This window comes from Equus asinus, chromosome 8 (genome assembly GCF_041296235.1).
Source record: "Equus asinus isolate D_3611 breed Donkey chromosome 8, EquAss-T2T_v2, whole genome shotgun sequence".
NCBI classification, from domain to species: domain Eukaryota; kingdom Metazoa; phylum Chordata; class Mammalia; order Perissodactyla; family Equidae; genus Equus; species Equus asinus.
Window position 1 is genome coordinate 32,641,026 of NC_091797.1, and position 27,984 is coordinate 32,669,009.

The following is a 27,984-nucleotide window of genomic DNA, read 5'->3' on the forward strand; positions in this document are numbered from 1 at the left end:
ATTCAGAGATTTATGGGACTATAAAAAAAGATCTAGCATTCACGTCATCAGAGTCCTAGAAGGAGAGGAGAAAGAAGGTGGGGCAGGAAAATGTATTCTCAGAAATGATGGCTGAAAACTTCCCAAATTTGGCAAAAGACATAAACTTATGAATTCAGGAAGCTGAGTGAACCCTAAACAGCATATTTTCATGTGTTTATCAGCCATTTGTATATCTTCTTTGGTGAAACTTCTATTCAAATATTTTGCCTATTTTTTAGTTGTCATTATTGAATTATAAAAGTTCTTTGTATATTCTGTACAAGTCCCTTATCTGATATATGATTTGCAAACATTTGCTCCCACTCTGTTGCTTGACTTTTTATTTTCTTGAAGTGCCATTTGGAGCACAAAAATTTTTAATTTTAATGAAGTCTAATTTATCAATATTTTATTTTGTTGCTTGTGCATTTGATGTCATATGTAAGAAATCATCATCTAACTCAAGATCATGATATTTGCTCTTAGGCTTCGCTCTAATAGTTTTATAGTTTTAGCTCTAACATTTAGGTCTGTGATTGATTGGGGTTAATTTTTGAGTTAATTTTTCTGTAATGTGTGAAGTAAGGGTCCAAATTCATTCTCTTGCATGTGGAGAACCAATTGTCTCAGTACTATTTGTTGAAAAGAATTGCCTTTCTCCCCTTTAATTGCCTTGGCACCTTTGTTAAAATCAATTGACCATAAATCAATCCTATTGCATTGATCTACATGTCTAACTTTACTCCAGTACCACACTGTCTTGATTATCGTAGCTTTGTAGCAACTTTTGAAATTGGGAAGTATAAACCTTCCACTTTATTCTTCTTCAAAATGGTTTTGGCTATTCTGGGTCCTTAGCATTTTTGTACAAATTTTAAGATGCCTTTTGAGGTGAGGAAGCAAGCCATGCAGATGGCTGGGGAAGCAAGAGGTCCAGGCAGTGGGAAGAACAAATGCAAAGGCCCTAAGAAGTGAAGGTGCCTGTTGAAAGAACAGCGAGGGGGCCAGTGTGGCACAATAGTGGGGAGGAGTAATAGGAGATGAAGTCAGAGAGGTGAACAGGGCAGAGGAGGGAGGGGGCAGATGTGTGGGGCCTTATAGGCCCTGTGAGGAATATAGCTTTACTTTGAGTGAGTGGAGAAGTGATTGGAAGGTTTTGAGCAAAGGAGTGACATGATCTAACTCATATTTTAACAGACTCACTGTGGCTACTGTATAGAGAAATTGCCGAGAGGAGTAAGGACAACAGCAGAGAGGCAAGTTAGGAGATGCAACAGGTGATGGTGGCTTGGACTAGGGTGTTAACAGCGGGGATGAGAAGAGATGAGAATTGCTCAGATTCTGGATCTATTTTGAAGGTAGAGCCAAGAGCATTTAAGACAGATTGGATGTAGAATATGAGAAAAAGAGAGGAGTTTGTAGTGTCTCCAAGGTTTGGGGCCTGAACAACTGAAAGAATAGAATTGCAAAGCTCAAGTCTATCGAGAAGGAAGAGAAGGTTTAGAGGGGAAGATCAAATCAGTTCTGGACATGTTGAGTTTGAGGTACTCTTTAGACATTGGAAGTATGAGTTTGGAGTTAAAGGGAATGGTTTAATCTAGAAACACAAATTTGGGACTCATCAGCACAAAGATGGTCTTCATAGGTAATATTTAAATCTGGTGGGAGCCATGAGACTGGATGAGATCACCTAGGGACAGATGAAAAATAAAAGAGGTCCAGGAATTGAGGTATGGGCACTGCAGTGGTAAGAAGTTGGGGAGGGGGCCAGCCTGGTGGCACAGTGGTTGAGTTCATGTGCTTTGCTTCGGCAGCCCAGGGTTCACAGGTTCAGATCCTGGGCACGACCTACACCACTCATCAAGCCATGCTGTGGCAGAGTCCCACATACAAAAATAGAGGAAAATGGGCACAGAAGTTAGCTCAGGGCCACTCTTCCTCACAAAAAAAAAAAAAAGAAGAAGAAGAAGAGGAAGAAGAAGTTGGAGAGATGAGGAGTAACCAGCAGGGAAGCACTATATATTCACAAATAATCTCTCAGGGTGGATCAATCTTGCGTATTTCTACATCTACAACAAGCTATTATCATCTTTGTGTTTGGTCACATTATCAGGGTCCACCTTAGAGGTGGATCCTCTTAAGGTCAAAAGTCCCCATGACTAAAGTATGAATGATTGACAGGTTCATCTTTTTCAGGGGATATAAAATGAAAGAAAAGTCAGTTGAGTAAAACAAACCTCTGTTTGATGGGATGTTGGAGGGAAAGAGGTCATTTTACACCAGAGAGAACTTTCTGTGTTCCTGGTATCTGCAGCCCTCTATGATGATCATGTACTACCCTCATTAGCCATGACCATTGGGAAGCCACTGGGAAAGAGAAACAAGCTTTTAGGGAAGCATCAAGACTCTTTTGGGCTGTAAAGTCCTAGAGGCCAGGGAGTATATGGGGCCCGGGCACAGCTCATAACACCTGAGCAGGTGCATACAGCCTTCCTTTAGGCAGGGATAAGGCAAGAAGTGGGCTGTGCACCTTCCTGACACTGTCTTTAAACTTAGCTTCTGCACTACCACACTCCGGGTTCCGCTTCTACCTAACCACTCCTTCTCTGTCTCTTTCACCATTTCCTCTTCTTGCCCTCAAGTTCCAGCCTAATGCCCAAGCCTCCTTTTCCACAAAAATATGAGGTCAGAAACATGGCAGAAATGGAAAGTTCAGTTCTTTCCACTTTCAGGTCTTCTTCATGGTTCCACAAGCAGCCTGGTATCTCTTTCTATTTTTTTTTTTTTTTCACTTCTCATGAACACCAAATCCACACCCCGCCCAGTCAGCAAACCAGACGGTACAAAAGCAGGAACTTTTCACACTGGGTTTCTTCTGCCCAGGTCTCTACACCCACAGCTGTCTCCTCGACTAAGAACAGTGACGGGAAAATGACAATGACATAAGTAGGACAATGGGACAGAATCCTGGACAGGCAACTCGTGAAAGAAGAAACATGAATAGCCATCAAACAGATGAAAATAATGTTAACCCTACAACAAAGCACAATTTAAAACAACAACGAGATACCATTTTACCTATCAAAGTGGCAAGGATTCCAATTCCCAGGGTTGGCGAGAGTAAGGGCATGCACAGACACTACTGCCAGGAGTGTAAAGTCCTGCGCCGCTCTCTGGAGAATGACTTGGCAACACTTAGATGCCAAAAGCTTTCAGAATAAGTCTATCCCTTGACCCTTTGACTCAGTGGTTTCACTTCTAGGAATTTAGCCTGAGGAAATAAATAGACAACCATGCAAATATGCATGTTCAAGAATATTCATTGCAGCATAGTTGATCATATTTTTAAAGATTGAGATCCACCTAAATGCCCTACAATAGGAAATTGGTTTCAGTGAATTAGAGTTCACCATACAGTGGAATATTAGTCAACCATGAAGAATGATGTTGGCTCATATACCTCCTGCTATGATGCATTGAGAAGGACACAACATCACTTCTCTGTTATTCCTGGCCAAAAATGCAAAACTGAAGAAATATCAGACATACCTAAATTTAGGATAGTCTATAAAATAACTGACCTGTATTCTTCAAAAATGTCAATTTTGAATAAATAATGAAAGACACAGTAAGTCTAAGGAGCTTATTAAAGGAAACTGAAAAGACATGACATCTAAGTGCAATGTGTGATCCTGGACTAGATCCTGGACCAAGAAAAAAAAAATCATTATAAAAGACGTTATGGGACAATTGGCAAATTTTGAATGTGCACTGTAGATTAGATCATGGTATTATATCAGTCTGACTTTCCTGGTTTTTATATTTATATTGTGGTTATGTAAAAAAATGTTCTTGTTCTCAAGTAATTCACACCAATATTTTTACCAATAAAGGGATGTTATGTGCAATTTACTCTCATATGGTTCAGAGAAAAATGCTAATGTGTATTTAGAGAAATAATGATAAAGCAAATGTGATCAAATGATACCAGTTGGTGAATCTGAGTGAAGAATATCCTGGAATTGTTTTTAGTATTCTTGTCCCTTTTTTGTGAGTTAAAATTATTTCAAAATAAAAAGTTTAAAAATAAAAAAAATAATAAAGAATGGTGCTGGCAAAGTATATATTCGTTGGCAGGGAAAGGTACTCAGAGTGCACCAGGCTGTGGCCGTTGGTGCCTCAATGCTGGGGCTCTGCACAGCTGCTGCTAACACCTCCAGACACCCTGGACTCTCAGTTCTCTTGTGCTGCTAGAGTAACTCAGTGTGTGGCTGACCCCAAAGTTGTCCTGGGTTGACTCAAGAAGGTAGGCTGTCAGGGCAAAGAATTCTCTTTTGTGATTTTCCTTTCTCCAATTTTGAATTCAGTGAATTCCTTGCATCCCAGGGATCTCTGCGGTGGAGGGCAGGAGATGTGGGGGGAGGAGAACCAACCCAAATGCGGTGTTTGCTACAGATAATCCAGACTGCAAAGCTTAGTGCAGACGATGTTCATTTATCATGGATGATGATCTGATACGCTCCCCTCAGAAAGAAGGCCAAGGTTTCCCCCAAAACCAGCCCAGCATCTTGCCCATTCCCCACAAGGAGAAAACTAAGTCCCCGGCAAGGGCCAGGGTGGGGCCCAGAAGTCCCCGGGGTTCCCTCTGCCAAGGTTAGCGGTTTCAATTTAGGGAAAGTTGCAGATTCTCTAAGAAGCATCTGTACTGACCTCACAAAACAAACATCCTCTCCTGGGAAGAGGAATAGGAGGTCTCTCATCACCCCACACCTCTGCTTCCAGATCCTGACCCTCCTGGGCACGGGGCAGCCAACTTGTCTAGAAAGGAGAAACCACATCAACAAACAGAAGGGCTGAGACTGCTTCCAGGGCCCCCAGCAGCCCCGTTCTCCCCTCCCATCACCTGTCCTCCAGCCATGCTGTCCTACTTCCCCCTACCTCCCCAGGGGTTGTCAGGGACAGAAGGCCCCTCCCTCATCCCCCCCTCAATGTTCCTCCACTCCTCCCCCCAACACTAGGGTGTCCAGGACATTGTGTGACTCAGGAAACAGCTCAGACGTGAGGCTTGCAGCAGGCCAAGGAGGAGGAAGAAGGGGCTGTGGCAGCCGAGGACGGGGCTCCTGCCTCAGTGAGGGCTCTGAGGGTCCCTGACTGAGGAGGTAGAGGGGATCTGGGCTAGGGGCAGGAGCTCTGGAATGCAGCCCCCTTCACTGCTGCTGCTGCTGCTGCTGTGTCGCTCAGTTGCCAACACCAGAGGTGAGGCATGGGGTGGGAGAGGTGGGGAGACCCGTCTTCCCCAAGAGGATGTCTGGTGGGTTGGGGTCAGAGGGCCAAGTCCCATGCTTTGAGGCAACACTGGATGGAAGAGATTCTCACCCTTCAAATGAGGACAGCCTGCAGGATGAGACGGCTCTGCCGCTGGAGCTGCACAAACCAAGGTTTTGGGCCTGGTGCCAGGGGTGGTGACTGTTGGGGGGATGGGCGAGAGGGTGCCCACCCCCAGGGAAAACCCAGTGGGCCCTGGACCTAGGGGACAGCAGGCTCTTGCAGTCAGGTTTAGGAGGGAAAGAGGAAAAAGACTGACCACCTGCTAGGGGAAGAGGTGAGAGGGGAGCAGGAAATGGAGACATGGGAAGGTCAAGGGCCCACCAAGTCTCTTTCCCAGTCCAGCTGTCCCCACCCCCCGGATGGCTCAATGCTGGGCCCTTCCGGGAGGAAATCCCTTCAATGTCTCAGCCAGTCACCTCCCAGGAGTCCCCTCAGCCCCCCCTCCTGATCCCTGTTGTCTTGCTTCCGAGGGATGGAGCCTGAGGCTAGATTTGGGAGGCCAGAGAATAAACAGGAAAGGGGGTGGGGATCAGTAACTGAGAAGTCTGGGATCTAGGGCCTGGGGCGGGAGCCCCACGTGGGGACTAGGAACAGAAGTATGGAGCGACGGTGGTTTGGAGTACGTGTGTGGGGCTGCTGCAGTCAGGTCCCTTCGGAGCCCCCGGAGGAAAGGTGGAGCACAAAGCTCCCTGCTCCCATCTCATCCTTGTCTCCATCATCTCCATCCCTAGGGCTGCAGTGTGGGAGTTTCCCAGAACCCTGTGCCAACGGAGGCACCTGCCTGAACCTATCTCAGGGGCAAGGGACATGTCAGTGAGTGTGCCTCATGGGAGCGGGAGACTGGAGAGAAAGAAGGAGGGAGAGCAGGGGAGGAAGTGGGAAGGAAAAAGGGAGGAGGTAGAGGAGAAGAAGGGAAACAAATGAAGGCAAAGGAGGAAGAGGGAGAGAAGACGAAGAGGGGCCGGTGATATGAGTTTTCCTCTCTCCTCCCCTGCCCAGGTGTGCTCCTGGCTTCCTGGGTGAGACATGCGAGTTTCCCGACCCCTGCCAGGATGCCCAGCTCTGCCAGAATGGGGGCAGCTGCCAAGCCCTGCTTCCCACCCTCCCAGGCTCCCCCAGCCCTCCCTCTCCCTTGGCCCCCAGCTTCTTCTGCACCTGCCCCTCTGGCTTCACTGGTGAGAGGTGCCAGGCCCAGCTCAAGGACCCCTGTTCTTCCTTCTGTTCCAAAATGGGCCGCTGCCATATCCAGGAATCAGGCCGCCCACAGTGCTCCTGCCTGCCTGGGTGGACAGGTGAGCACTGATGGGGTGGGGAGGAGGGGACAGGCAGGAGCAGTGGGCTGGGCTGTGGGGTAGGAAAGATAGAACTGAAGCCTGTGAGACTGAGAGCCTTGAGGACAGAGGCCATAAGAATCAATAAGCTGATTCTCGGTGACCCATTTACCCAAGACTGACATTCACCAGCATGGTTGTACTGATTGTTAAAATGTTAAAGTATTTCCAAACCAGTTGGTAAATTGCTACTGCCATAGGCCCTTAGTATACTACCCTGACCCTTTTCCCAGACCCTCAACGTCCTCTCCACCCAGGAGCTAAAGAGTTAATGCCTGGCACACCGGGGAACCTCCAGGAATCTACATTCCAAGCATCTGAATGGCCTCTGTTCTGAGTGCTGGAAGTCCATAATGTCACCTGGGAAGGCTGCGGTGCTGGGAGATGCATGGGGGACAGGGATCTGACCCAGAGAGAGGAAAGGTTGCCCATCCCAGGAGGAGGGGTGCAGCCCTGCGGCAAAAGAGCAGGACTCATGATGGGCCAGGTGTGCTACCCTGAGGAAGCGGTCAGGGATGCATGGACAGAGCTGTGAGGCTCTGGAGAGGAAGGCTCCATGGGACCCGACCAGGATGGAGAGGGCTGGAGCAGGCAGCCGTGTGGATAAGAAAGTTCTTGGAATGTTGGTGCCTCTGCGAGGCTTCTCAAACTTGGCTAGGCACAGCAATCACCTGGAAAGCCCTAATAATACTGGTGCCCCCTTCCCAAGAGTCTGATTTAGTGGGTCTGGAGTGGGCCCAGGGCATGGAGGTTTTTTTAACTGCCCAGGTAATTCTGAAGAAACCGGGCCTGAGACCAGGCATGAGAGACTGTGTGTGACAATAAGAAGGATGGTCATGGCAACTTTCCAGGCCTTATGCCTCAGAGTAGAGGCTCTGGGGCAGCCCCTCCCTGAGTCCAAAGCCAGCTCTGCCGCCGACTAGACATGTGACATTGCATGAGATATTTAAGCTCCCTGGGTCCTCAGTTGTCAGCTGATGTCCACACTTCATACTGCTGTTGAGAGGAGGGAAGGGGGTGATATCAGGAAGTGCTCCCTTATCTCAGTCCCAACACACAGCACGTGTGCAGTGGCCCCACCACCACGGCTGCCATTCCAACTGCTGCCATTCCCGCTGGTGCACACAGCGGTGGAGTCTCCTTATCATTATCTGGACCATGATCCCCACCTGAAGATTAGGAAATCAGGATAAGAGAGGCCAGATAGCCACCCAAGGGCACCCAACCAGTTGGGGCACAGCAAGATGCTACCTAAGTCTCCTGCCTACAGAGGCTGGATGCTTTTCACCTCCCCACGAAGGCCACCACTGAAGGGACTCTGTGTTTTCCCAGGCAGGGCCCATTTGCAATCCTCCCACCAACGGCTACATGCCTTATTTTCAGTTTGGAAAATATGGTCACTCCAGATAGTACCTTCCCAAGGAGTGGCGAAACTGAGGCAAGAGGTGATGGAGCCTGGAAAAGAGGGTATGAGAGGAAAGGGAGGGACATACGACGATTAGATGCAGAGAATCCAGAGTGAGAGCTGGGATATCTCAGAGGAGCTGGGATTTGTGCGGTGCTAGAAACAGTTCCCTCTGTCCTGTGCCTCAGGTGAGCAGTGCGAGCTTCAAGACTTCTGCTCAGCCAATCCCTGCATCAATGGAGGGGAATGTCTGGCCACATACCCCGAGATCCAGTGCCGCTGCCCACCTGGCTTCGAAGGCCATGCCTGCGAACGCGATGTCAATGAGTGTTTCCTGGACCCCGGACGCTGCCCCAAGGGCACCTCCTGCCATAACACCCTGGGGTCCTTCCAGTGTCTCTGCCCTGCTGGGCGGGAGGGTCCACACTGTGAGCTCCAGCCAGGACCCTGTCCCCCGAGGGGCTGTCTCAATGGAGGCACCTGCCAGCTGGTTCCAGGGAGAGACTCCACTTTCCACCTCTGCCTCTGCCCCCCAGGTGCGTCCTCACAGGGGACCTGCCTTCCTGCAGCCCCTCTGTCTGGGCAGGAAGGTTGTCCCCCTTAGATTCTCCTCCCCCAGCTGATCCCACAACCCTGTCAGGTTTCACAGGCCCGGGCTGTGAGGTGAATCCAGATGACTGTGTCGGGCACCAGTGTCAGAACGGGGGTACTTGCCAAGATGGACTGGATACATACACCTGCCTCTGCCCAGAAGCCTGGACAGGTGAGATATTTAAGCCAAGTCCATGGCACCTGTGACCCAGAGGTTCAGCCCCTGGCCTCCCCTCCTCACAGGGCTCCCAGGTTCAGCCCTTGTCCCCTTCGCACCCCCGTGCAGGCTCCGACTGCTCTGAAGATGTGGATGAATGTGAGTCTCAGGGGCCCCCTCGCTGCAGAAACGGGGGTACCTGCCAGAACTCAGCTGGCAGCTTCCACTGTGTGTGTGTGAGTGGCTGGGGAGGCACAGGCTGCGAGGAGAACCTGGACGACTGTGTCGCTGCCACCTGTGCCCCAGGATCCACCTGCGTTGACCGTGTGGGCTCCTTCTCCTGCCTCTGCCCACCTGGCCGCACAGGTGTGAGGCCGAGGGTATGGGAAGGAGGAAGGTGGGAGGAGGAGACGGCAAGTGAGAGAAGCACCAGGAGGGCAGCTGGGAGGTTCAAGTGGCCTCAGAGAGCCTCACCCCCATCCTGCCCTCCAGGCCTCCTATGCCACATGGAGGACATGTGTCTGAGCCAGCCGTGCCATGGGGAAGCCCAGTGCAGCACCAACCCCCTGACAGGCTCCACGCTCTGCCTGTGTCAGCCTGGCTACTCAGGGCCTACCTGCCACCAGGACCTGGACGAGTGTCAGATGGGTGAGGCATCCCCACATCAGATCCTCTCTGAGTCCCCAGCCAGCCTCTGCACTGAAGAGAGAAACGGGCAAATTGTTTTTCAAAAGAAAAATATAAACATCTCTTTTTCCTGAATTTGTCCTGATTTGGCATTTCTTCCCTACATGATCTTCTTACCAACGCTCAGCTCTCCAGGCCCCATTTAGCCCTTCTCCATCTTAAAGACACAAGCCCTTTCCCCCATTTGTCTCATCTGCCACAAACAGCCCCCCACACCTTCCCTGGCAGCCTGGCCCCCTTGCCCTTCCACCCCTGGCCCCTGCAGACTCCCAGCTCTTCTCTCCTTCCAGCCCAGCAAGGTCCCAGTCCCTGTGAACACGGCGGCTCCTGCCTCAACACCCCTGGTTCCTTTGACTGCCTCTGTCCCCCTGGCTACACCGGCTCCCGCTGTGAGGCTGATCACAATGAGTGCCTGTCTCAGCCCTGCCACCCCGGCAGCACCTGCCTGGATCTGCTCGCCACCTTCCACTGCCTCTGCCCACCAGGTACCAGCAGAATGGGGCCTTGGGTAAAGGAGACAGGGGACTAATCCTGAATCCACTGGGCATGACCCCTCCAGAGCAGAGAAAGCCTCAGGCCAGTTGGGGTCAGTTACAAAAAAATGCTTCTCCTTCTCTCCCCCGGCACTCCCCCCTCCCCCCGCCAGCTGAAAATCCTGGGAATCATGTGGCCCACAGGAGAAGGGCTGCCAGGGATGGTAGTGAGGTTATGACTGCTCAACTCTGGGGTGAGCGGGAAGCATTCATGTGACAGTCATCGTAGAGTGCACAACTTTGTCCACTGCACACAGAGGCCCATCAAGGGAGAGCAGAACAGTTATAAACTTTTCATGCTGCAGCCTCTGCTCCTGCTAACCCAGAATGCTCCCCTTAATCACGGAAACTCTTCCCTATAGAGAGAAAGAATAAACCCTTCAAGTCCCAAAGGGTCTGTGTGCTTGAATTTGGTACAACAGGAAAGGAATGCTGCAAGGCTGCACCCACCTCCAACCTAGTTTTAAGGGGGAAACATCTCCCCAGGGAGATGGCGACAAAGCCAATATTGGGGAGCTGAATGAAATCAGAAAAACAACAGCTTACCTTGTGCCAAGTACTGCCAGAGCATCTTACATGCATTACCTAATCTTCACAATAACCCTATGAGGTCAGCGTTGTTACTATTCCCATCGTATAAATGAAGAAACTGAGGCACACAGAGAGGTCAAGTGACTTGTCCAAAATCACCTAGCTGGTAACTGGCAGAGCTAGGATTCAAGCTCAGGGCTTCAATAGTGTTAACTACTACAGGTACCCCCTTCCTAAGCTTAGCAGCATCCAAGGGAAAATGCTGGGGAAACCGTCCAGCAATCCACGGGACAAGGCTGTGAATATCAAGGAGCTTCAGAGGTAGGGTCCCTAGGCAAGAAGAGGGAGATAGCCGAGGTCCAAAGGCTGATCCAGGCTGATCCAGCTTCAGTTCGGGGTGAGACAGTGGAGATCAGGATGAGCTTGAAGAAACAGAACAAATATGGGAGCCACACAGCTTTCCAAATGCCCTTCAAATCCCTCCCTTGGTCGCTCTGGCACAGAGGCCTGCCCAGTTAGAACAAGAGTGAATCATCTCCAAGCAGATGCCTGCTTGTCTCATTTGTACATTGAGGACCTCCAGGCTCATCAGCCTACCTGGGTGAGGCCTGCCTTCCATGCACAGAGGAACGGCCCCAAAAGGCACTTCCTCACTGCCCTCCCACAGGTCCCAGCAAGCGCCCTGCTCCCTGAGCTTTCACACCTGAAGGGGCAGGGCCACACACAGCAGAGCAGCAGGGCCTTGGGGTTCATCTCTCCAGCTCACCTGGGGACAGCACCTGGAGGAGGGGCTGCCTGATGAGAGCAAACAGCAGGTTGGAGGCAGGGCTGGTTCTGAAACCTGGGGCTCCCAGGCAGAAGAGCGAGCAGCCAAGGCAGGGCTGGCCTGGTCGGGCCTCACCTCCACCACGCCTCCATGTCCTCAGGCTTAGAAGGGCGGCTCTGTGAGGTAGAGATCAACGAGTGTGCCTCTGCTCCTTGCCTGAACCAGGCTGACTGCCAGGACCTGCTCAACGGCTTCTTGTGCGTCTGCCTGCCTGGTGAGTGCAGCCTCCTCAGCCTCCTCAGTCCACCAGTCTCTGAACCTCCGCAGTTCAGGCCCAGCAACACCCGAGGCCTCGTGAAGATCTCCCCAGCCTGGTGAAGGAGACCCCCGTTTCTCCAACTCCTTCTCTGCTCCCCAAAGTGTCTTCTGCTACATGCCCTAAATCTTCCCTTGCTTACTGGCCCACCCTCATCTCTGTCCTTCACCAAATCTCCAACTTATCCCTCCTTTCCCGCCCTCCTTTAGAGCTGTATACTCTCCCTGCATGTCAGGAGTCCCAGGCTGGTCTTGGCACTCCTCACCATGGATGCAGAGAAGGCTGCCCCAGGCCTTCCTTCTCAGCTTCATCATATGTCCCTCTGTGCCCTGCTCTATAATAACTGGTGTTTATTGACTATTTACTCCAGGCCAGTCACTTGGCTATGGACTTTTCAGGCATTAATCTCATTTAACCCCTTCAATGGTTGCATGAGGGGGATTTCACGACTATTCCCCTTTGAGAGAGGAGGAAACTGGAGTACAGAGAGGTGGAGGAGGCCAGAGTCACACAGCTGGCAGGGGGCTGAGCTTCACCTGTTCTGCATCACCCTCCCATGAGCTCTACCTGCCCAGGCATCTTCTCTGGGAAGTCCTCCAGGTTCACTTTCCTGGCAAGGGGAAGGGTCAGGACTTGTATTTATGCTTTTGGTAAAATGTCTTTTCAGCATTAATACACATATCCAGTTACGCTTTATTTGTATGAAGAATAAAGTTACCGAGTTACGCTCCATTATGTCCTGAAACTCAAATCACTATTTGAGAAGCCCCCAAATTGGTGCCTTCATCGTACAGTGATACATTTAGACAAAACCCCAAACCAAGCAATTTGAAACAAGAGTCTTTCTTTACTTCTACATATGTAAAGAGAAAGTTAAATATCAGTGTTAACTCTTAATTTCTTGTTTAAATCCAAGAAATGAAGCCTGTAGAGCTCAGTTAAACATTTGTAATGAACTCCCTAATAAATCTAGAGAAAGTAAAAAAAAGATGCCGTTTGCCATCTCTCCCCACCCACTCCCTGCCCCCCAGGATTCACTGGCTCCCGGTGTGAGGAGGACATCAACGAGTGTGGAAGCTCTCCCTGTGCCAATGGTGGGCAGTGCCAGGACCAGCCTGGATCCTTCCATTGCAAGTGTCTTCCAGGTAAACTGGGGCCCAAACACCAGAGGGGAGAGCGGGGGCAAGGGGCAGACTTCCCTGCAGGTCCCTGAGCCTCCTGCTGTGCCATAGGCTTTGAAGGCCCGCGCTGTCAGGTGGAGGTGGATGAGTGTCTGAGTGGCCCATGCCCCACTGGAGCCAGCTGCCTTGATCTCCCAGGAGCCTTCTTTTGCCTCTGCCCCTCTGGCTTCACAGGTCAGCAAGGGAGGCATTGGAAAGGACTTGCGGGATATTTGAGTACATTAGGGTGGAGTGGAGGTCATTGATGGGTGTTCAAGGGACATGAGAATAGAATGAGAATGGAAACCCTAAAAGTTATTCAGTGCAAAACCTGCACAACTGTACAACCATGGGCCTGAGGGTGAGTGTCATTATAGGACCCACCTTGGGCCCAACATGAATAATGTGATTGAGGTTCAGCAGCAGAGGACAGGGTTCAAAGGGAAGCCATACATTTGCTTATTTAGCAAGCATTTATTAAGTGCCTACTATGCCAGACACAGACACAAAGCTGAGTAAGAGAGGTGCTATCCTCAAGTGGCTTTAAATCTAACACAGAGACCAACAAGTCTCTTGTTGATTATGGCTCAGAGAGTTACTCTGAGAGAGGAATGCACAGGATCCTATAGGAGCACAAAGGACCGGCCAACCCAGACTAGAGATGAGAAGGCTTCATGGAGGAGGTGATGGGAGAGCTGAGTCTTGAAGAACGAGTAGGAGTTTGTCAAGATAGAACGCCAGACAGCATGTTTTAGCTGCCAATAACCACGTGTGCAAAGGTGCAGAGGGAAGAAAAGCACACCCCACTTAAGGAACTGTAGGACGCCCAGAGCTCAGAGTGTAACAGGGCAAGGATGAGAAATGCAGCAGTAGTAGGAAGGTCATGTTATGCAGGACCCAATGTGTCATTCTGAGGAAGTTAGACAGTATCCCAAGGCGATAAGGAGCCACTGAAGGACAGGTTCAGGGAGAGTGAACAAGTCATGCTTAAAAAGTGGCCTTTGGCCCCATCAAGGACATGGAGGGACTCTTTTATCTCTGACCTATCTCCCCACCCCAGGTCATCTCTGTGAGGTTGCCCTGTGTGCCCCTAACCTGTGCCAGCTCAAGCAAAAATGCCAGGATCAGGACAAAGTCCATTGCCTCTGCCCTGATGGAAGCCCTGGCTGTGCCCCTGCTGAGGACAACTGCACCTGCCACCATGGGCACTGCGAGAGGTAACATCTTCCAGGCCCTCTCCATTTGCCCTGTCCTCTGGGTCCTCCTTAGCTAGGGCAGGAGACAGCTAGTCAGGTACAAGTCTGTGAGAAGTGACCACTGGGGAATAGGAAGGAGATGGCAAAGTTCTGGGGTCACAGCCAGTGGGAAGGCTGGACTGGTGAGTCCTCTGCAGTGAGAGGAGACTTCATAAGTAATGGGGGACGAGGGCATCAGAGCAGAAAGAAGAGCATTAAATCCCAGGGCCAATTCATCATTCATTAGACAAACATTTATTGAGCATCTACCATGTGTGGAAACTTTTCCAGGCACTGGGGGAACAGCACAGAACAAAAAAGACAAAAGTGTCTGCTTACATGGAGCTTCATTCTAATGAGCAAAGACAGACAATAAACAAGTTACATATCTAGTTGTGGAAAATGAAGGGGTGAGGGGCAGAATGGGGATAAATACTGAGAACAAAGTCACCAAAGAAAGGGGCCAGGGTTTCAGGGCTAAAAGATGAGGTTCCAGGGGTCTGACCAATGGGAAGGGGAGGCAAGAAAAACACCAGGAGAAACCCTCCCCTTTCTCTTTATGACCAGATCCTCCTGTATCTGTGATGTGGGTTGGACAGGACCAGAGTGTGAGGCAGAGCTGGGGGGCTGTGTCTCCGAACCCTGTTCCCACGGAGGGACCTGCCACCCCCAGCCCTCTGGCTACAACTGCACCTGCCCCACGGGCTACACAGGTGAGGCCCTTCCTAAACCATATACACCCCGGGCTGGCCACCCTCCCCATCAAGGGCCAGGCCAGTGGAGACATGTGTCTAAGGGCTCTGGGTCTCGATAAAGGAGAACTGGTCATGGACTGCAGGGGACACAGGTGATGTGTGGGAGTTGGTGAGCAAAGAAAAGAAGTTGGGAAAAGAGAAAAGAGAGAACAGCAGGGATGGGGATGAGGAAAGGAAGGGAAGGGAAAGGGAAGAGGAGAAAAGTAGGATTCCCTTTCTTGGCTCCACCCATTTACCTCAGGGCCCACCTGCAGTGAGGAGGTGACAGCTTGTCACTCAGGGCCCTGTCTCAATGGTGGCTCCTGCAGCCCCAGCCCTGGGGGCTACTCCTGCACCTGCCCTCCGAGCCACACTGGGCCCCGCTGCCAGACCAGCACCGACCACTGTGCCTCTGGTGAGTGTCCACCGTGTCCTGGGGCTGGGCCACAGGAGGATGGAGGAACTGGTCAGGGTGTGTTTGTGCCGTGTCAAAAACAGTTAACTGGACACAGCAAGGTGTTGTTTTCATTGGGGGCTGGAGGGGTGGTTGTTTGTTCCTGTGTGTGGTGTGACTGAGGTCACAGGCCAAGTTACAGGCAAGGAACCCAACCCCTCACAGCCTCCTCTCTCCAGCCCCGTGCCTCAATGGGGGTACCTGTGTGAACAGGCCTGGCACCTCCTCCTGCCTCTGTGCCACTGGCTTCCAGGGCCCACGCTGTGAGGGAAGGATCCGTCCCAGCTGTGCAGACAGGTGACCAGGGCTCAAAGACCCCTGGAGGAAGGGAGGGAGCCCCTCAGCCTTCCCTCTCCTCTGGGGTTCCAGGCTGCCCTCCATTCCACATCCCACACCCCTTCACTCTGCCTTCCCTCCTGGTTTCCCATCTGCCCAATGGTTGCCTCCTCACATCACATACTCCCTCCCCCTTTCCCAGACCTTCCTCCTACTGTGCCCTCTCTCTGTCTTGTCTAGCCCCTGTAGGAACAGGGCAACTTGCCAAGATGGCCCTCAAGGTCCCCGCTGCCTCTGCCCCACTGGCTACACAGGAGGCAGCTGCCAGGTGAGGGGCATTGAGCCACATGTGCTGAGGAGGGAAGTGGCTGGAGAGTTCCAGAGAGAGGGTCTTGGGTACAAAAAGGTGGGCAGCAGGGAAGCTTGGGAGAGGTATTCACATGGAAGTCTAGGAGCTTAGGTCCAGCTTCAGGTTTGTATGGAACTGAAGGACTGAAAGGATTTATGACCCCAAGGACTGTTCTGGGATGTGGGTATCAAAGGAAACCAGGGAGGGTCATCTGGTCCCAGGCCCTTCAGGAATGAGTTTTAGAGGTAAGGGATTTTGAGGAGCTGAAGCTGACAGAGGACCAAGTGGGTCTGGGAATCTGATGCTCTGTCCTGCCTCATGCTCCTTCCCAACCCTCAGACCCTGATGGACTTATGTGCCCAGAAGCCTTGTCCACACAATTCCCACTGCCTCCAGACTGGGCCCTCCTTCCAGTGCCTGTGCCTCCCGGGATGGACTGGGCCTCTCTGCAACCTTCCGCTGTCCTCCTGCCAGAAGGCTGCTCTAAGCCAAGGTGCCAAGCCAAGGACCAACTGGGGAGCAGATGAAGAGGAAAAGGGTGTCCTCCTCTACCCCATCCATAAGGGCATCCACACACAACATTTGGCCAAAACAACCAGCTGAGAGTCAAAGGAACACAGACCAACCACAGTTATTGATTCTACAGTTCAACACCCAGGGCAGCCTAACACAACTCAACTCCTGGCATCACATTCAACGAAACTCAAGCAATACCAACCAGCTCAGTCCAATAAGACTCTAGTTTAACACAACCACCAGGGACATAACTCAGTGCAGGACAATTCAACTCTGTCATTATCATCATAACTCAACTAGAGTGGACCACATTTAACTCAACTACACTCAACACATTTTGCTGCACCCCACTCACTTGAATGTTACACCAACCACCTTGTAAAAGAATACTCTCCTTATTCAAATGAGGCCTGATATGAGAAAACCTCGGGAAAGAGACTACTGTGGGGTAGGGGATGGTTGATGGGAATCACATTGAGAGAACATCAGAGGATGCAAAACTCAAAGGACAGATTTGGGCCATTAGTTAAGCCATGTGCCCCCACCTGAAGGGTCCTGTGAGTTCTTTCTTGCTTGAGACTTGTTTTAAGCCAAGAATACAGTTGCTTATAATGCTCTGATAAGCTTAAGAAAAGGTATTGCTCTCCATTCTGGCAGAAAAGGCAAGAGGGCAAACCTGATGTTTTAACCTCTTCAGCATCAGAAGTTACCAACTCCTCAGGCTCCAAGTGGCCTCCACCCCACCCAGGAATGTTAGTGGCCCCCATGGGCCTCTCTGCTCAGTATCTGGGGCCCCTGAGCACCCTTTCACCCCACTTAGCTTTACTGATCTCTGTTTGTCTCTCTCCCTAGGCACAGAAGTCTCTTCCCTGTGTCAGAATGGAGGCCTCTGCATCGAAAGAGGCCTCTCCCACTTCTGCCACTGCCCCCCTGGATTCCAAGGCAGTATATGCCAGGACAGGGTGAACCCATGTGAGTCCAGGCCCTGCCAGCACGGGGCCACCTGTGTGGCCCAGCCCAATGGGTATCTCTGCCAGGTGAGCAGGTCTAGAAGAGAGGTGGGAGGGGAGACAAGGGTGGGCTGGATGTAGGAAACAGTATTCCTAGAGGGGGGTTGATGTATCCATGTCCCTTTCCTTTATCCCAACATCCAATCAATGACCAAGTCAGGCCATTTTACCTGCTAAACATTTCTCAACTCTGTCCTTTCCCCTTTACCCTTCATCCCACTGCCTTAGTCCAGGCTTTTGTTGCATTCCACCAGGACACCTGCATCAGCCTCCTAACTATCATCCCTGCCTCCACTACCCTCCTATAGGCTCAGCCTTCACTCCACTACCAGAGTGCTCTATTGAAAACATTAAGGGGCTGGCCCCGTGGCCGAGTGGTTAAGTTTGCGCGCTCTGCTTGGGCGGCCCAGGGTTTCGCCAGTTCAAATCCTGGCTGCGGACATGGCACCACTCATCAGGCCACGCTGAGGTGGCGTCCCACATGCCACAACTAGAAGGACCCACAACTATGTACCAGGGGGCTTTGGGGAGAAAAAGAAAAAATAAAATCTTAAAAAGAAAAAGAAAATGTTAAGCTGCTCTGCCACTCCCTTGCTTTAAACCTTCAGTGGCTGGCTGCCCACCTCTTTCACAATGAAGTCCAAGGCCCTGCACGATCCACACCTGTCTGCCTCTCAGGCCTCATCTCTCCCCACCCCCACCCTCCTATTCTCTGCTCCAGCACACAGGATTGCTGCTGGCTTCCCTATACACTGGCTCTTTGGTGGCCTTCCCCACCCCTCTTCTACTGGATGGTGCCCAGGAGGTGCCTTCCTCAGGAAAATGTCCCTAACTTCTCTCCAGGCTGGGTCAGGGCCTCTCCTTGGTGGTTCAGGTCACTGAGCAGGAGAGACACAGCTGAGATTGAAGTCTGAGCAGCCTGATCCCTGTACTCAGGACCTTGACTTTGGACAGAAGGCACAATACAAATGCCATAACCATTCTCCTTACCTTTTTTTTTTTTTTTGGCTGGGAAAGATTCACTCTGAGCTAACATCTGTTGCCAATCTTCCTCTCTCTTTTTTTTTTCTCTCCCCCAAAGCCCCAGGACATAGTTGTATATTTTAGTTGTAAGTCCTTCTAGTTGTTCGATGTGAGCCGCCACCACAGCATGGCAACTGACAGACAAGCGGTGTGGTTCCACGTCCAGAAACCAAACCCCAGGCCACCAAAGTAGAATGAACAAAACTCTAACCACTAGGCAATCAGGGCTGGCTCCTCTTTAACTTTTTCATTTTATTTTTTAGCTTTTTATTATGAACATTTCAAACAGACACAAAAGCAGTGTAGTGATTAGTAGTGAACCCCTATGCACCCATTACTCAGCTTCACCTCCTCTTTCACCTCCTCCAGAAGTTTCCAAAACACCTCCCCCTGCATCTGCTTCTTCCAGCCCTCTGGCCTCTCCTCAGATTCTTTGTAAATCCCTTTTTCTCCCTCTTTCTGAAGCCTTCCTGGTACTCCATTCTGGCATACTCTGCTTCCTCTTGCAAAAACTCAGCACCTGGTACAGACCTCACCAACGACCCTTCTCTCACTAGCAGAATGATATGAAACAATCAGAAAGTTGTTAGGGGCATCAGTTATGGAGTCATAGATTTGCACTGAATCCCAGCTCTGCCACCTACTAACTGTGTGACTTGTGCAAGTCACTTAATCTTTCAAGGAATCAGTTTCCTTTTCTGTAAAGTGAGAATCAAATGAGATAATCCATATAGAGGATTGTTAGGAGGGTTTTATGAGGTCATGTATATAATTCATGTGATAAATGCTCACTGTCTCTCTCCTCTGGTTGACTGAGAACTTGATGTAAGCAGGGATGAGTTTTCTTTTTTTTTGTATTCCTAGTGCCTAAAACAGTGCCTGGCACAAAGCAGGCACTCAATAAATGCTTACAAATTAATTAATAAAGTATGACAAAGCCTGCTGGGGTGTGTGGTGGGGAGAGGGAGATTTTACCAAACGGAGCTATGTTTAGTGGCAATGTGTCAGATTGTTTGGGACCCATAAGGGGTTACATTGTATGTTATTGAACAAATGTGTATCGTGTGGAGTTGAGGTAGAAGCGTTTGGCTACACGTGGCTGTCATGGGTGGTGAGTTGAGTGATGCTTTGAACTGGAAGGTAGAAGGGCTGGGCAGACATCTTGAGCTAGGTCCTCTGTAGTGCTGGGATGGACTCGTTTACTGGTTCCTGTCTGACCCTCTTTGCCTGCAGTGTGCCCCAGGTTACCATGGACAGAACTGCTCAAAGGAATCCAATGCTTGTCAATCCCAGCCCTGTCACAACCGTGGGACCTGCACTCCCAAACCTGGAGGCTTCCACTGTACCTGCCCTCCAGGCTTTGTGGGGCTGCGCTGTGAGGGAGACGTGGATGAGTGTCTGGACCAGCCCTGCCACCCCACAGGCACTGCAGCCTGCCACTCTCTAGCTAATGCTTTCTACTGCCAGTGTCTGCCTGGACACACAGGTGAGGCCTGGGTTAGGGAATGTAGGCATCTCTGTGGCACAGCTGAGACCATGGCAACCCAGACAATCTGCACCCACAAGGCAACCTAGTCGTCTTGTCCATCCCCTTGCCTCTATGCCCCACTCCAGAGAATATGCCCCAGGATCCCTTTGCCTACGCATCTAGTGCTGAGCAAACTCCCAGGAATGAGCTAAGGAGAAGGCAGTGACTGAAGCTGTGTGTGACATCTAATCCCATCCCCACCACAGGCCAGTGGTGTGAAGTGGAGCTAGACCCCTGCCAGAGCCAACCCTGCTCCCATGGAGGGTCTTGTGAGGCAAGACCAGGACCACCCCCGGGGTTCATCTGCCACTGCCCCCAGGTAAGTGATCACAAAACTGCCTTCTCTGTTGCCCCCAACACTGATACAAGGTGAGAATGCCTGAGCTGGAATCCTAGACGGGAGCCCAGGGAGCACTGGAGTGGGAATGATTGGACAAAACCATCCCATGTTCACGGTGGTTCTCAGCAGCAGTCGGGGTAGGGGGCTGGGAGGGAAAGGCAGGATCAGGTGGTAGCATGAATGGAACTTTTAGAAATCACTGGAATTGCCTAAGGGAAAGTCCCCAAGGTCAAGGTGGGTGAACTTGGATAAGTTCTTTTAACTCTGTGTGTGTGTGTACCTCAGATGCAGGAAATTGGATTAATATTAAATCTTGGTTCATGATACACTAACATCAGTGATTTGTGCATAGCCTTCTTTTATTATTCTTAAAATATAACACTCATGAACTTAACCCAAGAATTACTATAGTAACAATAACTTACATATACTTATGTCTTTCTCTATCTTGTTACCCTTCCAGAGGGAAAGTACATAATCCTATCTCCAAGGATTAAGATAATAATATTAGTCCTATTCTATTAACTGTTTAGTCTTCCAGAAATTGCATCATGATGCTACGATTCATCCAGTTGTTGCACACAGCTGTGGTTCATCCATTTTCACTGCTATGTAACATGTCATTGTGTGAAAAAACCATGGGATACGGTTTCACTATCTGTAAAATAATGAACTTGATGTTCTCTGAGGTCCCCTCTAGATATGAGAATCTAGGACCCTCTGGGCTATCCTAACCCAGGAAATTTGCTGAGGGAAAGTGGGAAGAATGATATAAGCTCCTTCCCCACATCTTTCCTCCTCTCCACAGGGTTTTGAAGGCCCCACCTGCAGCCATAAAGTCCCCTCCTGCGGCACCCATCACTGCCACCACGGTGGCCTGTGTCTGCCCTCCCCCAAGCCTGGCTTCCCACCCCGCTGTGCCTGCCTCAATGGCTATGGGGGCCCTGACTGCCTGACCCCACCTGCTCCTCAAGGCTGTGGCCCTCCTTCTCCATGTCTACACAATGGCAGCTGCTCAGAGACCCCCGGACTGGGGGGCCCAGGCTTTCGATGCTCCTGCCCCACCAGCTCTCCAGGGCCCCGGTGTCAGAGGCCCGGAGCAAAGGGATGCGAGGGCAGAGGTGGAGATGGGGCCTGTGATGCTGGCTGCAGTGGCCCAGGAGGAAACTGGGACGAGGGGGACTGCTCCCTGGGGGTCCCGGACCCCTGGAAGGGCTGCCCCTCCCACTCCCGTTGCTGGCTTCTCTTCCGGGATGGGCAGTGCCACCCACAGTGTGACTCTGAAGAGTGTTTGTTTGATGGCTACGACTGTGAGACTCCTCCAGCCTGCACGTGAGCCTGAAACCCTGACTTGGGTGGGGTGGGCAGGGTGAGGGCAGAAGAAAGGACATAGATGCCTCTGAGTTACAGTGTGACAACAGCCTAAAGCTTCATGGAGTTTCCACCCTAAAAACCATTGCTAAGTAGAGGTAGAAGATGCTAAACTCCGACCCTGGGGGGATAGGGCAGCATCAATATTTAATGTGGGGAAAGAGGGCACTGCCTCTGTCTGGGCTCCTCTCTCAGAGTTGTAGCTCTGGCCTCAAGCTTCTCTCTCTAAGCCCTTTTGCCAGGGAATATCTCCCCTAGCAACCAGTACCCCTGAGGGGAAAGGACCTTGGACTCTCCTTCAGGGAGACAAGAGAACTTCAGAGGGTAGGGAGAGGGGACTGTCTTAGGAAACAAGGGTGTCAGCTTCTGGGCTACCTACTATCCAGGGCCTGACTGAGCCCATTGCCCCAGAGCTGCCCCCACTTAGCAACCAGTGTCCTAGAGGCTGTGGAATATCAGAAATCCTCTCTGGGGTGAAGAAGGGAGTCAGATTTCTTTGGGGGTCCTGAGTCCCTTTCTCTTCACCCCATAGTCCAGCCTATGACCAGTACTGCCACGACCACTTCCACAATGGGCACTGCGAGAAAGGCTGCAACACCGCAGAATGTGGCTGGGATGGGGGCGACTGCAGGCCCGAAGACGGGCATTCAGAGTGGGGGCCCTCCCTGGTCCTGCTGGTGGTGCTGAGCCCCCCGGCCCTGGACCAGCAGCTGCTCACCCTGGCCCGGGTGCTGTCCCTGACCCTGAGGGTGGGGCTCTGGGTGAGGAAGGATAGTGATGGCAGGGACATGGTGTACCCCTATCCTGGGGCCCAGGCCGAAGAGGAGCTGGGAGGAACCCCAGACCCCTCTCATCAGAAGAAAGCAGCCCCCCAAACAAAGCCCGTGGGCAAGGAGACGGACTCTCTCAGCACTGGGTAAGAAGGCTGGGCAGAAGGGTGGGCCAGATACTGGTTTTTTAACGGGCAGAGGGAAGGGAGCCAGGGACCAACACAGGGGTCTCTGAGGTGCCTCCCCCACAGGTTTGTGGTGGTAATGGGTGTGGATTTGTCCCACTGTGGCCCTGACCACCCTGCATCCCGCTGTCCCTGGGACCCTGGGCTCCTGCTCCGCTTCCTTGCGGCGATGGCTGCAGTCGGGGCCTTGGAGCCCCTACTGCCAGGACCGCTGCTGGCTGCCCACCCTCGTGCAGGCACCGGTAGGTGATGCTCTGTCGTTTCCCTTGATTTTGCTCTCAGGCCAGCTTTCATGCCAGAAATTAGCAACGGAGGTTAAATGAAAGAGGATTACTGGGACCCCAAATGTTCTTTATGGGGCCTTACCCTCGTTAACCCCTCTTTCTCTAACTGGATCTCCTGGTGGCCCATTTGCTCAGCAATCTCTCATCTGATTTCCCTAAGCACTTTATCTTAACCTCTATCATAGACCTCCTACAAACCCTGGTCCTCTCTACTAGACAAGGCATATGCAATCATCCTTGTATCAAACAGCTCATAGCATGTGAAAGAATGATAACTCTTCCATAGCACTTCCTATGTGCCTGGCCTTACACTAAGTGCTTTACATGACTAACTCATTTAATCCTCCCAACAACCCCGTGAGGCAGGTACTACAGATAAGGAAATTGAAGCAAAAAGAGGCTCCTGCACTTGGCCAAAGGTCTCACAGCAGTACCCAGCCTCAGCAGAATTGGCTTCTTTTTGTGACTGTGTCTCTCCCACCAGCGCCCCCCGCCAACCAGCTTCCCTGGCCTGTGCTGTGCTCTCCGGTGGCTGGGGTGCTTCTCCTGGCCCTTGGGGCTCTTCTCGTCCTCCAGCTCATCCGGCGACGTCGCCGAGAGCATGGAGCCCTCTGGCTGCCCCCTGGGTTCACTCGAAGGCCTCGGACTCAACCGGCTCCTCACCGGCGCCGGCCCCCCCTGGGCGAGGACAGCATCGGCCTCAAGTGAGAGTGAGGAGGAACTGGGGCTCAGGGAGGGGATTCTTTCCTGTGGAAATATTTACGATCAGAAGCCATAAAAGATGTTATTGCAGAAGTTGAAGACAGAGGAAGGGGAGAGGGGTAGGAAGGCTGTTTGAAATCTTGGGACCCTGAAGATCCTCTACCCACCCACTCCCTTCCAGGGCACTGAAACCGGAGGCAGAATTTGGTGAGGATGGAGTTGTGATGTGCTCAGTCCCCGAGGAAGAAGAGGAGGTGGGCCAGGTGAAAGCACTGGGGCAGAAATGATCCTGAGGTGATGGAGGGGTTGAAGGGACAAGTCAGCCTTTCTTCACTGATTCTTGTTCTGATCCCCGAGGCTGAAGAAATGGCCTCACCCTCCAAGTGCCAGCTCTGGCCTCTGAGCGTTGACTGTCAGGAGCTCCCCCAGGCAGCCATGCTGACTCCTCCTCAGGAATCTGAGATGGATGTCCCTGACGTGGACACCCGTGGACCTGGTACGTGAGCTAACCCAGACCAAGAAAATGAAAACTCCCTTTGACTCTTTTAGAATTAGAAAGTTCTTTAATATCAGAACTGGAGAAACTGTTAGAATTAGTACCTTAGAACACTGATTCTCAAAAGGTGGTTCTGGGACAGAAAAATCAGCATCACCACCAAAATTGTTAGAAATACAAATTCTCAGGCTCCACTCTAGAGCTACCGACTCAGAAGTTCAAGATATTGGGGAATCCGTGTCTTAACAAGCCCTCCAGGTGAGGCTGATCCAGACTCAAGTTTGAGGACCACTGCCCTAGAATGTTAGAGAATTAAGGCCTGCTGGCTCCTTTTATTGATGAGGAAACCAAGGCCTAGAGAAAAGTAGAAGTCACTTGACTAAAACCACACAAAATGAAAAGCCAGAGCTGGACTTCCTGACACCTCCGGCTATGATTTTCCCTGAGCCTCCGTGTTCTCCCCCTCCCCTAGTTATTTCCTTTTGATTGACTTGTTTCCCATTCCTCATGTCTCCCACCCACAGATGGGGTGACACCCCTTATGTCAGCAGTCTGCTGTGGTGGAGTAGAATCCAGGATCTTCCAAGGGCCATGGTTGGGAAGCCCTGAGCCCTGGGAACCTCTGTTGGGTGGAGGGGCTTGTCCCCAGGCTCACACTGTGGGCACTGGTGAGACCCCCTTGCACCTGGCTGCCCGATTCTCCCGGCCAACCGCTGCCCGCCGCCTCCTTGAGGCTGGAGCCAACCCCAACCAGCCAGATCGAGCAGGGCGCACCCCCCTTCACACTGCTGTAGCTGCTGATGCTCGAGAGGTCTGCCAGGTCAGTGCACACTGGGGTCGCTAAAGGGAACAGGGGGCAAACTTGCAAGTAAAGCTGGGCTAAAGCATCCCCTAGGGTTTGGCAAAGAGGAAGTGATGTGAGCTTGGACACCCGAAAGGGAAACAAAAACAGATGGCTGAATATGGACTGGGAAGTGGTTAACAATGTAAGGGACCTGAGCTTGCAGTCCAGGTCATGCTAGGGGTCACTGGCCCTCTCTGGACCCCCAGCTCCTACTCCGCGGCAGACAGACTGCAGTTGACGCGCGTACAGAGGATGGGACCACAGCCCTGATGCTGGCTGCCAGACTGGCAGTGGAGGACCTGGTTGAAGAACTGATTGCAGCCCAAGCAGATGTGGGGGCCAGAGATAAGTGGGGTATGAATCTGGGGAGGTTGATGATGTGCTATAGAGAAGTCGAGCAGAGGGGTTGTGAGATAAGCAAAGTAACGGAGCAGCAGAGGGACCAACTGGAGGCTGGGGGATTCCCTCCCACCTTGTTGCCAGGGTGGTAAATCTGTGGTGCGGTGGCAGTATGGAACAGGTAAGGCTTCCCACATCATCCTCAGCAACACACACACGCTGCGCCAGCCCACTAGGAACTAGGATGGGGGAGGAGTGTCTGTGAGATACGGGGAGGGGTCTCGTGGGGGGAAGGTGGTCTCCCGGTCCCACCGACCCAGAACAATGCCCCATTGTCCCGCCCGCGCGCCGCTGACGACGTCACCAGGGGCAACGCTTCCTTCCGGCCGGCGGTCACCTGGGCAACGCTTCCGCCTTTGAGGGACCCAGCGGGCCCGAGTTCCCTTCTCCCAAGACCAGAATCCGTGGGAAACAGGAACCCAGGCATCTGGCCCGCAGCCTCAGCGTAACAACCTTCCCCGTCGTCCCCCAGGAAAAACCGCGCTGCACTGGGCTGCGGCCGTGAACAACGCCCGGGCCGCCCGCTCCCTTCTCCAGGCCGGAGCCGATAAAGACGCCCAGGACGGCAGGGTTAGACCGGGTAGCGGGCTCCCCACAAAATAAAAAGGGCGCGGGAGAGGCGGAAAGCACCATAACTCTGCAAAGCCCGAAGGGGGAGGGGCCAACAGTCAGGTGGGTGGGGCCTTTGAAGGGCCAGTCCTGTGGGCGTGGCCTTCCCTGACCTCGCTCCCTGTTTCTTCCGACACAGGAGCAGACGCCTCTGTTCCTGGCGGCTCGAGAAGGGGCGGTGGAAGTAGCCCAGTTGCTGCTGGGGCTGGGGGCAGACCGAGGACTGCGGGACCAGGCTGGGCTAGGGCCCGAAGACATCGCCCGCCAGCGCAACCACTGGGATCTGCTGACGCTGCTGGAAGGGGCGGGGCCACCGGAGGCGCGTCACAAAGCCACGCCGGGCCGCGGGGCGGACCCCCCACCGCGCGCGCGCACCGCGTCGGGAAGCGTGCCCCCGCGTGGGGGCGGGGCTCTGCCGCGCTGCCGGACGCTGTCAGCCGGAGCAGGCCCCCGTGGGGGCGGAGCATGTCTGCAAGCCCGGACTTTGTCCGTAGACTTGGCCGTGCATGGGGGCGGGGCCTACTCTCCTTGCCGGAGCCCATCGAAAGGAGGAGCAGTAGGAGGCCTGCCCCACCGCGGCCGTAGGTTTTCTGCAGGCATGCGCGGACCGCGGCCCAACCCTGCAATAGTGCGAGGAAGATCCGGGCTCGCGGCCGGCAGCGGGGATGTGGTCTCAGCTGATAACTGGCCCAGCGATTGGGTGGCCCTGGGAGCCTGCGGCGCCGCCTCCAACACTCAGATCCCGCCTCCTTGCCTTACTCCCTCCCCGGAGCGGGGATCCCCTCAAGTTGCCTGGGGTCCCCCTGCCCACCGAGTAGTACCTTTAAATGCGGGAGGCGAGGGTCAAAAATAGAAGGCTACATGTCAGGGAGGGATTCTAAAAGTGAGTACCTATTAAATGACAGGCAGTCTGGAAAGCCTCCAGATTTTAATATCCTTGAACCCCAAAAGTGGTTATGAGTGTAGTTCTCTCCCACAGTGAGTGTATGCTCACTCAGAACCGGCATCATCTTCCACGTGGAGAAGCTGCAGCCCTGGAAAGAGGGTTTAGGGTTCTGGCATGAAGTAAGCCCAGCTCCTCTCCCAGAAAATAAGGGTGAGGGGCTACAGAGGGTGGAGTGGGGGAAGTACCCCCTGAACTGTAACCAAGAACTGCAGACAAATAGGATGTAAGATGTTCTTTCCTGTATGTGGTTCCCAAAGGAAGCCTCTATCACCCATCACCGCCACCACCCACAAAAGGCTGACAAATATTTATTGAGCACCCATTATGTGCCAGGCACTGCATAGGTGCTGAAGGGAGGGCCAAGGGCCACTCCAGCTGATGACTCCTTGCATTCTCCCCACCTCCTGGGACCCCAAACAAATCACTGCAGGGATGAAGCGCCACTCTTCTACCCACTGCTATCTCTAATTAAGAAACCCAAATCTGTCACCCCCTAATAAAGCTGATTTGAAGTGTTACTTTTTTTTGGAGGGGTTCAAGAGAGGTGTGGGAAAAAATAGGGAAGTGAATGCATAGTGTTTTCAGAATTTTGTGCCCTAAGCTCAACATTTGGATAGAGGTTTTAAGTATAGTTTAAGAGCAAGAATAAGAAGCTTTGGGGTCACATGTTAATTTAGAGTATCATCTGAAACCAAGAGTCTCTAGTAGCGCAGGGAGAAACCATACACACACTAGACCAGGCACACCCTCTGTCCCTCTTCCAAGGGCATTTAGTTATGGCGACTTAACTTGAGGCCTTAGGAATCTCCTAAGTAAAGGGAGATAGAGAATCTTAAATTTTATCCACCTTTCAGCAATGTGGTTACACCTCTTTAATAGTGATGGGCCTTAGACGTGGAGGCATGAGGCATTTTGAAAGCTAATAATAACTAGCATTTACTGAGCATTCACTATGTGCCAAATGCCTTATCACATTTAATCCCCACATCAACCCTATAAGGTACATGTTATTAAAGCTCCCTTTTACTTTCAGAAACTGAGGCACAGAGATTTTATTTGTCTAAGATTGCAAGACATTAAGTGGCAG

General features: G+C 52.0%; 2 protein-coding genes and 1 long non-coding RNA gene across 7 annotated transcripts in view; 1 reads left to right on the plus strand and 2 right to left on the minus strand.

Moving 5' to 3' along the window:
• Nucleotides 1-4,834, minus strand: part of LOC106831012 (butyrophilin subfamily 1 member A1-like) — a 35,554-nt gene extending 30,720 nt beyond the window's left edge. For both annotated transcript variants that reach the window (XM_070515215.1, XM_014840985.3), the window contains exon 1: nucleotides 4,732-4,834. The gene's annotated coding sequence lies outside the window, so the exon portion shown is untranslated. The remainder of the gene's footprint in view (nucleotides 1-4,731) is intronic.
• A 241-nt stretch (nucleotides 4,835-5,075) lies between these two features.
• Nucleotides 5,076-27,415, plus strand: NOTCH4 (notch receptor 4). Of its 4 annotated transcripts, none has more exons than XM_014840979.3 (30): nucleotides 5,076-5,277; nucleotides 6,081-6,162; nucleotides 6,349-6,641; nucleotides 8,274-8,621; nucleotides 8,726-8,848; nucleotides 8,963-9,199; nucleotides 9,326-9,481; nucleotides 9,811-10,005; nucleotides 11,511-11,624; nucleotides 12,698-12,811; nucleotides 12,899-13,021; nucleotides 13,887-14,043; nucleotides 14,629-14,774; nucleotides 15,058-15,210; nucleotides 15,429-15,546; nucleotides 15,766-15,853; nucleotides 16,214-16,367; nucleotides 17,243-17,427; nucleotides 19,657-19,909; nucleotides 20,158-20,270; nucleotides 21,100-21,623; nucleotides 22,195-22,578; nucleotides 22,684-22,859; nucleotides 23,386-23,605; nucleotides 23,785-23,866; nucleotides 23,961-24,099; nucleotides 24,624-24,919; nucleotides 25,150-25,297; nucleotides 25,815-25,912; nucleotides 26,091-27,415. In XM_014840979.3, the coding sequence occupies exons 1-30, from the start codon at nucleotides 5,217-5,219 to the stop codon at nucleotides 26,802-26,804; spliced, it is 5,994 nt and encodes a 1,997-aa protein (XP_014696465.2). In that variant the 5' UTR covers nucleotides 5,076-5,216; the 3' UTR covers nucleotides 26,805-27,415. The 4 variants fall into 4 exon arrangements, with proteins under 4 accessions (XP_014696465.2, XP_044632243.1, XP_070371297.1 ...); XM_044776308.2 differs by having other exon boundaries at nucleotides 23,785-23,857; XM_070515196.1 differs by lacking the exon at nucleotides 8,274-8,621.
• LOC139045860 (uncharacterized) lies at nucleotides 9,445-11,489 on the minus strand. Its single transcript, XR_011505036.1, has 3 exons — nucleotides 11,351-11,489; nucleotides 10,600-11,006; nucleotides 9,445-9,532 (listed from the first exon to the last, which is right to left on the minus strand). It is a non-coding gene; the product is annotated as an uncharacterized lncRNA (long non-coding RNA).
• Nucleotides 27,416-27,984: the final 569 nt, after the last annotated feature.